Raw genomic sequence first — 12349 nt, forward strand, 5'->3', positions numbered from 1 at the left:
ATGAGGGACTTAGCATATACATGTATATCTCCTTTCTAAGAAGATATATATAAAACTCTTCCTATGTTCTTAAATCTAGCCATGCTTCTAATGAAAAACTAAAAATATAAAATTTGCAGTTTCATTGTGGCTTTTATCTATATTTTAACTTCAGAAAATCAATATGCATTTATCTGCAATGCTGTTTTATTTGAAGTGATTATTTTTTCACGTTCTTCAGGAATCAAGACGGCAAGTCCACTGCACAATCCGAGCCAGATAAGTTATCTACAAGACTGAAAAGTGTGGGGTCGATGCTTCAATCTTGCGCTGAGCTTGGAATCAAGATGAAGGGTGTGATGGAGGAGCTTGAGGAGACAAAAAAGAGGTTAGCAGTTGGGGAAACTATTAGTTCCCTGACTATATTTGATTCTCCTATTCAATTTGATTCAATATATTCATGGATATTATAGTTTATTCTAATAACATAAGTGCTGATAATATTTTCCTTTCCCAGTATGACTATTTTTGTCCAATACTTACTGTGTCATGATCTGTGAGTGCCTAGAAGTCTTATTTGCCATGGATAATATAATTTATTGTCACATGTTAACAAAGACAAGTTAGATGGAATGGTAATCAGTGGGTTTGAGCCCTGGCTTTTTAACGGACCCCCTACCATGATGCATGAATCTTACATGATGTTGGGCCTAGTATTAGTTGAGCTCTACCTTTCTCTACCAAACCAATTGTTGGTCTAATTACTGTGATTAATAACAAGTTAATATGAATTTTGCATTAACAAAATAAAGTGATGGGTCTTCTTACTTTTTTTCTTTGGAGTTCCTTGGATTTGTAGGTTCATAGGATATAGAGGGCATGGTTATATGGATTTTTTTCTTAATTAGGGGAAAATTAGGGTTATACCTGTGCTTCTTCCAAGGGATGAAGATTAACACGCGGTGGTATGACTGGAAGGGTTGATGTACTGTATTAGATTACTTTGGGTCAATATGTAAACACTAGTATATCATGGAATGGTTAGTGGCCTCCTCCCCTATCCTTTCCTCCCCCCTTCCTTTAAGCCAGGGAGGATGTATGGCCACTGTGATAATAGGTGTATTTTATCTTTTGCAAAACATCTGCCTTGCCAAACACACTGGTGTGGGCAAGTCTGAAGTGCTAATAAGTGTAGAAGGACATAGATTAAAGATAACTTTTTCCGTTTTGTTTGCTTCTTATATTGATGACCCATTCATTTGCTAATAACCCAGTATCCATTATTCCCATCATCTGCTTTTGAGATAATGCCAGTGACTCCCACACACACAAATTATTATATTTTTTAAATGGTGTGCTCAGGAGCAATCCAATTCCCTAAGGCACTTAATAGTTGATGCACTACCTGTAATGTTTTCTTTTTTTACATCATCGAAGTATCCATTATTTTGGGAAATAATATGAAATATTAATGTAAAAATTGGCAAATGAGTAATGAAATAAATTCATTACATTTAATTACATAACACTCTTTGAATAAAGTTGCTGCCAATATATTCTTTTATTGCGAATTCTGGATTACATTTTTATTTTAGTTAGTATGCATCGCTATTTTGTTATTTAATGGGTGCCAGGAATTATTTTTATTGAAAGGGTCTGTTTTTATTTAAGCCAATACTTCATCATTAATTTTTGAACTTTCAAGTGAATATATTTTATGAATAATTTTATTTTTCCACAGGGAGGCAGAAATGGTGAACTCATTCCAATCTGAGAAGGATTCATTAGAGCAGATGGCACAATCTCTGAAGTCCTTACTTGAGAAGCAGGAGAAAGATATTCAAGACAGACAGAATGAGGTAGGGACTGAATTTTACTCCATGGCAGCTATTCCTAATTGTCTTTTGCAAGGGGTGATCACAAGAACTGAGATTGTGATCATTTTTTTTTCTAATTTATTGTATTGCCCAGAGATAAGCATGGCATGTTTTTTTTTGACTTAACCTTGAGTTCATGTAAAAATTATATTTAACATATTATACAGATGATCATGATTATATTCATGAAGGTCTTGAGCATCATTTTCTTGAACTGACTAATCAGTTCCAAAGTTAAAATTTACTTGTAAAGTTTCCTTTAAAAATGTTATTATTAAAAGACCTATGTTTCAACATTTACTGTCAATATCAAGTTAGATATTCAAGGGAGAGAGATTATTAAATTGATGTATATCAGTTATAGTAAGAGGTAGTGGGGGAGATAGTTATTGTTAGAAATACAGGAAAATGGGAGGAAGAAATAACAGTGGAGATTTAGGGAACAATGGGTAAGAAGGGGAGGGGAAAAGACTTGCATTTAAATAAATTAGAGTGGTGAAATGAAAGGTTGGGAGGAACAAGGTCTAGGCTGTGGTCAAGGGGTCTGGTACTGCCACAACCTAGACCTTGTTTCTTCCCCTTCCATTTTTTGATAAATGGAGATTTGTTTCAATGTATGACCTTTCTCCTCCTCTCCTGACCTGACCTTTCCCATCTTTCCATTATTATTGCATTTGGTGGCATATAAGTTGCACCTCTTTTCCAAAATTATGTTTAAAAAATCAACTGCATCTTAAATGTGAAGGTTCAAACTCCTTGGGTTAATGTCCAATGTTGAATGTTATTTTTCCCTAGATGGTCAGCACTACTTATTTTGACTCCATTGTATTTACTTTCATATAATATTTATTATTCAATTGAAGAATGTTGTAGTTGGGATTTTTATTATTTAGCTCATCGCTATTACGTAACACGAATATCATATTGCTCCCGTCTGCAATGCTAAAAGATGGAGAGTGAGATAACAAATGGACATGATTGTATTTGATCAAATCTGTCCAGAACAAAACAGCTGGCACTCTTCTTACTGAGTGGATTTATTTGTCTTAAAAAAATTTCCCTCTCTTCCTCTGTTAAAACATTTTTCTTGTGTGTCCTCCTGAAATGAAAATCCATCTTATATGCTGTCAAATACGGTGAGTCTCCTTTCCCTTTCACTGCATTTCCAATTATAACTATCTCCTCCATTTTTCCTTTCTCCCAGCTGCTATCATTATATGTATAAATGCTTCCCCTTCCTTAAATTTCTGTCTTAACAATAACCATAAATGTTGAATTGTAAACCCATTAAAGTAGAATACACTGGTATCCTTTAATTTTAAAAAACAATCATGCTTGATGCAGGAAATGATGATGAAACTCATTTGGCTAAAACCAAGTTTGACTCTAAAATATGTTAACCTAAATGAAATGGTACGTTATGATCATAATTGAGTATTACTTTGTTTGTAAACAGCCAGAGAACAGTTTTGTCTTTACAATGCAACAATTTCAGAGTTTAAAAATCATTCACCTTGACCAGAATTCGAACCCAGACCCTTCATTGTATGGCCGAGTGTCCCCAAAATCTCGGAGTGTAAGAGGATGCCTCAATAGCTTAACTGGCTAAAGCACTCGGTCGGACATCGAGGGATGCAGGTTCAAATCCTGGTCAAGGTGTATGATTTTTACATTTTTGCATTGTAATGCCCATTTGGTGGATGTCTCCATTAAAAGTTACCGTCGTGGCATCTCCTGCAGTTTTTGGGAATTTTGCCTGTAGTTTGTTTGTTTGTGGACAACTTGCATGAGATTCACTTTGAAAATCAGTGTGATAGAATTCAACTTTTGCCTTAGCAAGCACATTTAGTCCCAGCTTTAGTTATTGCCAAAGAAGATTTTCCTCTTTTTTCTAGTACTAATAGAGTATAAGAACTGTTTTGAGCAATGCAAAGACAATGCTGCTCTGATTGTGCCATTTGCCCATTTATGCAATGTTGTCAAGAATTATTTAATAACCATGATATGAAACTTCAGACTTAAAACTTTGAAACTCTTTTCAGAAAAAAATCATTCACAGGCAAATTCAAAGACTCCCAGGGCCAACGTGGTGTCATGAGCTGTATCATGGTTAATTATACTCCATTAATGTAATTGGTGTATGAAATTTGTAAAATTGTTATATATTATCAAATATTGAAGATATTTGTGCTTTATGTAATCAGGTTAAATATTAACAGTGATTTGGCTTGACGTACGTATTTTAAATTAATCATGATTGGAAGTGGTATTTTATAGAATTTATCTCTTTTGATTTATGTCTTTCAGTATGCTCAGGCAAGTGACCATTTTTGACAATTGTAATCATAAGTAAATTAATAATTATTTAAAATTCTAAATGTGATTTCCATGAAGTTTTTTAACTAAGAAAAAACTTTTGTGAGCCAGCACGATTTGTAGCTCCCCTTTACTTCTGAAATTGCTTCAATAATCAATTATAGGTAAACAGGCTCTTGGTGGATTGCTCAGTGGACCCATGTGAAGTTTTGGGCTTAAGAAGTTTGCGCTCACTTCTCCATGTCAATTAATTGCCTCTTTCACTAACAATTAATCCCTTTCTTGTTGATCCAAGATCTTGGCATAAGTCATTGCTATTAAAATTAACCTTGTGAAATATTTAGCATGCTCTTTTTTAAATTTTATTCTAGGCGCAATAAGATACAATTAGAAACAGGATACATTTTATGCTGGTAGTAAATTTGTACTTTGTTAATTCTTAAACGTGGCTCATTTGCTAGTGTTGATGTTCATCCTTCAAATATTTCCATATATTTGATGCATATATCATGCTTCAATATTTTGCCTAACTCTTTGTAATTTTTATTTTTATGATGGCTAAGTAATAATAAAAAACTGTGCCCAGGTATTTTATATGCATGGAATTTTTAAGATATGGAGAATTTCTAATAAGCTTTGGCTTGATTTCCTTAACCTCATTTGCCTGGCTTTTCCACATGCATATTGAAAATCCATATTTGATATCAGAGACCCTTCCATTTTTCCACTGAATTATATTGCATCAAGAGAAATATCATTATTTATGGTTTGATGTGTAAGTGTATCTGTTGTTGAGTATAAATATTCCTAAAAAATGTCGTTGACTAACTAAATAATGGTTGCAATAGTAGAATTATGGCAGCATAATCAAAGCAAGATCAGCAAAAAGTAATTCCCCTTGTATAATCGAAAAAATTACCTTTTTTAAACTTTAAATTCTTTAGAAATGCTGGTAACAGAATTTACCGTTGAAGACAGTTGTAAGAAAATTGTCGTAAAATATCTCCATTAGCCATTTCAATCATGCTCTGAATCATTTTTAGATGCTTTAAACCATTTATGTTTGGATTGCAGATAAATCAACTTAAAGGTGAGAAATCTCAAGCAAATAAGTATAAAACCCTGCTTGAGGGATTGGAAAGGGAGAAGGCCCAGTTGGAGAGGAAAGTGGTGGAACTCCAGGTGGCAGTAGCGCAGTCCAAAGCAAACGCCAACAATGAAGGTGGGACTTCTTATGTACTTCCATCTGCTGAAAGCTTTTACGTTCAATCATCATTGTTAGTTTTTGGTTTTAAAGGGAATCTGTGCACTTTGTGTAATTCTCAGAGTGTATTGATATTGGGAAAGTGCCTGGAATGGGATTGACATGGGAAAAATCGAGACAACCAGCCAAGTGGGACTATTTTAAAACATGGATATTTTCTGCTAATTAAAACTGAAATAATAGGAACATTGAAATAACTTCTCACCAATACTCAATATTTTTTTTACATTCAATGTATAGACCTGCACATTAAAACTTTCTTATTCAGGGATACAGTCTATAATCAGCCAATAATTTATCACTATGGTATCAATTTCGTTTAATCGTAGTAATGATAAGCATGCAGCAATTCAGCACTCCATATATGTGAACATCTCGAAGGGATTTGCACATTTACCTCCAGTCTACTCCTATCTTCTGTAAAATGTTCATTAATTGCCCCCAGTGCACTTCGCCAAATGCCTACTCAAATTCATAAAATATGCAAATAAATTCTGGTTGTAATCTATATTCTTTTTATGTCACCTCATTGCTATAGTATCGTGTGTACCTCTCCTATTTCTAAACCAAATTGATCATCTCCTAACTACATGTTTGCTTTTCTCTCCACCCTTTGTTGATGATCCCAAGTAATATATATCTTCACTGCTTATGAAAGGAAGTCCTGCAGTAATCACATGCTGCTGCTTTTCCCTTTTTTGGGATGGTATTTATACTGATCTAATGAAGTCTACCAGCCAAATTTGTCCCTCATAGACATTCTGAATTATGCCATAAAACTCTATCTTAATCATCCTAAATTTTTGAGTAGTTCTGAATCTAATTCCACAGCCTCCTTTGATTTAATTTTCTTTACTCTCTTTTCCAAGTCGCAGTTAAGTATTCCTTAAGTATGTTAAGTTAAGTATGATGATGATGATATGACAATATGCTATCATCATCAACATTATATTCTCTTTCCATATCCAAATTCCCTAGGATCTTATCTTTACCATATGGTTCTTCTACTCTTTGTGTCTTGTCAACTCTTCTTCGTCAATCAATATTTTCTCTTTAAATCTCTATTAGTGTAAATGGAATTTCCTTTCTTACATTATGACATTTCCTTCATCTTCCTGTAATCCATGTCTATTTCACACTGTCTCTTTAAACTCTCCCATTCTTGGACTGCTCTTTCTACCATTTTCCTTTGCCCTAGTAGTTCTATGCCTCAGTTTTTTTTAGGTCTTTGTACTGTTTTTTCCTAATTCTGTGTTCAAATCCTCTTATTTTCTTCTTTTTCATCCATCTTCCTAATCACATCTTCCATGGCCTTCTATTTTCTAATCTTTTTCTATTTATAGTTTGTTTTGGTGCTTTTTACATTCCTAGTCATTGTTCCATTTCATTAAAATTTAACTTAAAGTTATTCAAGTATAAAATGGCACATAAGATTAAATGGTAAAATATAAAGCTAGACATTCTATTAAGTCAACATAAAACCACCCTTTTTTGACAAAATATAACTTAGTAGTCATGAAACGTCAAATTGTGCTGGTATTTAAAATGAATTTGTTCACTTCTATTTTTGGGAAATTGTAGTGTCTTGTCGTAACTTCTGACTGATCATTTTCTGGTGACTCTTATTCTTAATTGTCAGTCATTAACATGCATATTAATGCAGCATCATTTTTCTAGAAGAATGTATGGCAATTATTCATCTATCATAAAGACTAACTATGGCTACACAGCCTTTGTGGAACATAACAAGAAACGCTGAAACATGTTAGACTATAATAAACCTTTCTTCGATTCAAAACATTTTTGTCCTCTATTTAGTTCTGCATGCCTATTTGTTTCCACCTCCGGCAACAGATTTTGCAAACTTTACTTTATTATTTTCCAGACTCTACGTACCAGAATTTAATGGCAGAGAAGGAAATGGCACAAGGGCAAATTGACTTTTTAAATTCAGTTATTGTGGATATGCAGAGAAAGAATGATGACCTAAAAGCTCGAGTAGAAATACTTGAAATTGGAATTACACCAGCTGATGCTGATGAGCTCAATCTGTGAGTACTCATGTTGAATGAAATGTTATATCCAATTTTTATATCTAGTAGGGTGGTAGCAGTCCAGAGAAAGTGCTGTTAACTTTTTAAAAACCTTTTTAAGCTGATAACTAGTGTGATATGAAAATTCCATTTTTCTGTGATTTAGAAAATATGCAATTATGCAAATTTAATATAAAATGAATGAACTAAACTCTACTATACGCAAAAAAATTTGTAATAGTGGTAAATAATGGGGTACTTATAATGGGCGACATTTTGTGTGCCTCGATCTAAGTTTCTTGAAATCCATTACAGTGTTAGTTAGGAATCTGTGTAGAATACAGAGGAATATGGAATACATTCACGTCGGGATTCATTCAATAGGATGTTGTAATATCTCTACTATGGTTTAGTTGACCTCAAATGACAGTTTGAGTATTGATTGACTGACCACATCATTTGTAAATCATTTAAGTAGTCGTTCAAATAGATAGTGCATATGAACTCTTAGTACATTCTATTTTTTCAATAGGAAAGTGCTAATGCAAAAGGTAAACAGAAAAGTGAATAAGAGAGTTTTATTGAGGTCTTGTAAAACAAGTGTGGCTGTAATGTTATTGTGACCTATTACACATCTGTGAGTATTCATCTTATATAGATGAATTCTAATAGCTCTGTAAACTACTTTCCATTATTTGTGTCTTAAATTTGGTTGACTCTTTAGTGTCTGCTCAAATTAAATAAAAATTATGGTGGTGAGATAATTTGAAATCATCATTTAACTCATTTTTCATTAAGGAATAAAAACTTGCCTTGGAGAAATAAGTAATAGCAAATGTTATTTTTATCTTTCCGTTATCATATTTTCCAGTAAGTCATTTTGAATTCAGTACTGACAGCCTAAAGAATCTGAGATAGTGAACTACCTCCAATGACAAATGATAAGGCTGAAATAAACTGTAAATTGAAGTAAACTGCAGCAAATTTGAATTGGATTCCAAATGATGATGTCCATTATAAGAGTTAAGGTGGATTTGTAGATTTTAGGACTCTTTAGAACTTTTTGTTTGTTGCTCTCAATAGATGTGTAGGTAATATGTAAAAAAATATTCCATAGCAGTATTCTTGATCTAGGTTTTGAGGTAATTGAAAGTTTGGAAGATATAGAGGGAGGGAAGAAAGGTATCACAAGAACATCACAGATTATGTGATCAGTTGCTGTCAAAAATTATGTAGCCAAAATGAAAGCACCTGCTTACATGTGTGCTTACTTTGATCTTTCATGCCATTCTATTACTTACTCCTGCATTATTGCTAAATACCAATTCTCTTATCTGAAACAATGTTCAGATAAGTTAATAAGATAATAAGACAAATGAAAAAAGTTCATGTCTTAAGGATTAGTAATGAATGCCATTCAAGGAAAGGGACTTGAGTCATCACTATTTTATAATTTCTTAAACATAATTCATGCTTTGAAAATTCATTTAAGATTTTGCATAATTGGTGCACTTTTGCAGTGAATTTTGTTTCAATTCACCATTATTCTTTGATCTGACATCAGCACTTGAATCTCTCATGATAGTCAGACTAATGCCACCGTTATACTTTTCTTCCCTTAGAAATGGTATCAAGCCGAGGATGGTTGCTCCTCGTCTGTTCTGTGACATCTGTGATGTTTTTGATCTCCACGACACTGAAGACTGTCCCCGCCAAGCATCAGACTCCTCTCCCCCTCCCCTCATTAAGCATCGAGCTGTCACACCAGAAGGTGGCAAGAGCAAGAGAGTTGTACCTGACAGGCCCTATTGTGATACGTGTGAAGGTGAGGATGTCTTTTCTTTCTCTTCTTTTACATATGCTACATAACGTTGTGCTGTCAATCTCCTCTCTGATTTTCAGTCAATTTTATTTGCTAACTTACAATAAATATACAAGCAGAGCCACAAAGAACTAGTTCAATGAGGTTAATTGGAAATACCATTAGTTCATTTTTAATTTGAGAAATTCCTGCTCAAGTAATTTATTACTGACTTTTATATGTTTGGCCAAATATTTAAGAACTTCATTCATACTAAACTAGACCCAAACTTGGTGTACTGTACATATTAAGTGCAGAATTTATCTGATTTCAACATGCTCTTCATGCTTGGGCATATATAACTTTATATGTGTGTAAATGAGTTACTTTCAAAGTTGTTATTCCATTTTCCATATTTGATGTTAATTTTCAGAGTTATGAAATACTAACGAAATTCTAATAAAAATATGTTATACTATTATTTCAGTATTTGGGCATGACACAGCAGACTGTGAAGATGGTGAAACATTCTGAACACCAAGAAGTGAATGCGAATAAATGATGGAATAAGTCTGAAAATTCTTGTATAAAGGAAAAATGGTTGTTTTAAGATTAGTCAATTTTGTAAATAATTTAGCATGAATTTATGGAATGTTATTTATATGTTTGATGATGACAGTGATTGATAATCAAAAAGAATACTCAATAAAATCAAACCTATTTTGCCTATATATTTTATCCATTGCTGTAGGAAAAACATAAAATACCTCAAAATTATCCTCAAAATACAGGTATTTGTGCATAACCACAAGATGAATGATTTCAAGACAACTCTAGAGTTGGCTGCCCCTCATCCCTCAGGGGGGTTCGTTTTCTCTGACAGTAACTAGGGAAAAATTTAACCGAATCGAAAGAAGGTAGTTTGAATGAATGTTATAAACTAAGAGAGATGATGAGGATTGAAGAGTTACTAATTTTTTGGACTCCCAGCTTAAAAATATAACAGAGTAAGTACTTGCCAGTCACACACTGTTTTTTTGCCGATTCAATTCAAGGTTGTGCATGCACCAATTTTATTTTTTGCGAATATTCACCTCCCTGGAATCCTATTCAACTCATTTGCTCGAATATGATCCGTACTAGTCCCATACCCTTTCTTGCTTATCATTCATGTTACCACCTTCACTGAATCTTCAACCTTTACCCCTCGCTCCTAAAGGGCCTTCTTCCCCTTCCTCGAAATCCTTCCCCTTTTCCCTCACACCCTCAAGCCTCTCTCCAACTCCCAGATGACGCGCCATCCCCTGCGATCCTCTCGCTCTTTGGCTACCAATACACGGTTTCATTCTCTGTGTAATTTTCAGATAGTGCAGTCAGTGGGAGTCATTAGTATTGAATTTATTTCAATACTAATGACTCCCAGAAATAATAAGAGTTGGCTAAACTGTAGGTGTGATGAAGTATTCGTATTTGTGAGTGCAAGTGACTCCTGATAAGTTAAAAATGCACGAAACCAAATCTGAGGGCCATTGGAACCTGCCTCAATCCAATCCTGAAGCGAAAATGTTTGAATTGATTGTTTAAAGAAAGCGGCATCAACCTTCCGTTTCTGATCCATCTCGAATGCAAAAAAACGGTTTCGAAGTGTGGAACCTCGAATAGACCAATAAAAGATTCCAGAACACCTTGACCAGAAGCCCACTGCTTTGGACATATCGCCGAGAGACATAGTAATGATGGAATCTTTGTTATGGTAAGTATGTCAATTCATTCTTTGCAATCCAATTATAAAAACTTCATCAAATTAATTTCGGAGTTGAATACGTCACTCAAAAGACAAGGGGTTAGTTTTAGAGAACGACTCCCCGCCTTCTTAGTCGCCCCTTACGACAGGCAGGGATACTGTGGGAGAATCCCGCATGAGGGTAGGGGGATTGAGACCAACCGAAGAGATGATAGAGTCTCCGCGAAAGAGGAATTGAATGCTACCCAAGGATATCCCAGTGCACCGCACAGTCCGTCGGATGAGACGCAGTTGACTCATCGCACTTCCGAGGCGAGATTGGCAATGCTGCTTCACCTGTGCCTCAACCCTCCCTCCCCATCTCCTCTCATCTAACCCACCCTCCCCGTAATGTACAACGTGCCATGCTCTTTTGTAATACACTGCAAGAAAACTAAGGAAATGTTCAGGTTCATACTGCCTAGTGAGGAATAGTAATTGCCAGCACATTTATTTTATCTAGTTACTGATGAAATTTTACTTACAGCAAGTTATCGCCAATTTTATTGGAACTCGCGAATTAATTTTCAGGTCGCAAGGCGTTAGCATCATCATTGGGCTCATTTACTTGCATGTGTTTTTCTGCGTGTATTTGTATAGTCATGAACTAAAAATGAGATCCAAATCTGGATTCACTGAATGGCCACACAATGGCTTGTTTAATGACTCGCGCGCATTTCTGGAGAGGTACGCAATTGCTTCGTTGGCTGGTGCTCCTGGAGGCAAGTATACGTACACTCGAGCTATCGGCGAGGAAGGGAGCGGTTAACTGCAGCACTCCAGTTCAAAGCCCTGCGAGGATACGCGAAAGGTGCACTTTCGGAATTGAAACGGGCTAACATTCCCTCCGCCTCCTTTTCCATCGTCCCAATTCGATTTAACTCTCTCTCTTGTGTGAAGTCTCCCTCCAAGCCTCCCTCCCCCATTCCCCCCCTTACGTGCCGACGGGTAGTTGGGTTGTCAGTTCGCTTTGGGAGCCGGGATGAGCCAGCTGGTCGTAGCGGATTGACTAATCGCTATCCCAGAGTTCGTGAAACCCGCGAGGGCAAATCGTCGAGGTAATCTGGAGAAGACTAAGCGGTGGAAATCACGGGCAGCTCTACGTCATTGGTGAGTGGCGAATTTATACAAGCCCACGGGCCAAAAACACAGTGCTAGATTAGGCTTATCCATATACGTGTTCAGTGTATCAAGTTTCTAAATGTCAGGTTTAGAATATCTAGATCTTAGGGCCCTTACCAAAATTGACAGTTGCATGTTGGTGCGTATGTAGTCGGCCTGCAAAAATTATTTTGA

General features: G+C 35.3%; 1 protein-coding gene across 8 annotated transcripts in view; it reads left to right on the top strand.

Annotated features, from left to right (window-relative positions):
- CLIP-190 (Cytoplasmic linker protein 190) overlaps positions 1–10001 on the top strand; it is a 242731-nt gene extending 232730 nt beyond the window's left edge. For all 8 annotated transcript variants that reach the window (XM_071590881.1, XM_071590879.1, XM_071590880.1 and 5 more), the window contains 6 exons: positions 221–367; positions 1721–1838; positions 5247–5394; positions 7322–7487; positions 9092–9294; positions 9758–10001. In XM_071590881.1, the coding sequence (XP_071446982.1) occupies positions 221–367; positions 1721–1838; positions 5247–5394; positions 7322–7487; positions 9092–9294; positions 9758–9804 (829 nt within the window). In that variant the 3' untranslated portion in view covers positions 9805–10001. The remainder of the gene's footprint in view (positions 1–220; positions 368–1720; positions 1839–5246; positions 5395–7321; positions 7488–9091; positions 9295–9757) is intronic.
- The last annotated feature ends 2348 nt before the right edge of the window (positions 10002–12349 follow it).

The sequence above is a fragment of the Hetaerina americana genome, unplaced genomic scaffold (genome assembly GCF_022747635.1).
Source record: "Hetaerina americana unplaced genomic scaffold, ioHetAmer1.1.p SCAF_4, whole genome shotgun sequence".
Taxonomy (NCBI): Eukaryota; Metazoa; Arthropoda; class Insecta; order Odonata; family Calopterygidae; genus Hetaerina; species Hetaerina americana.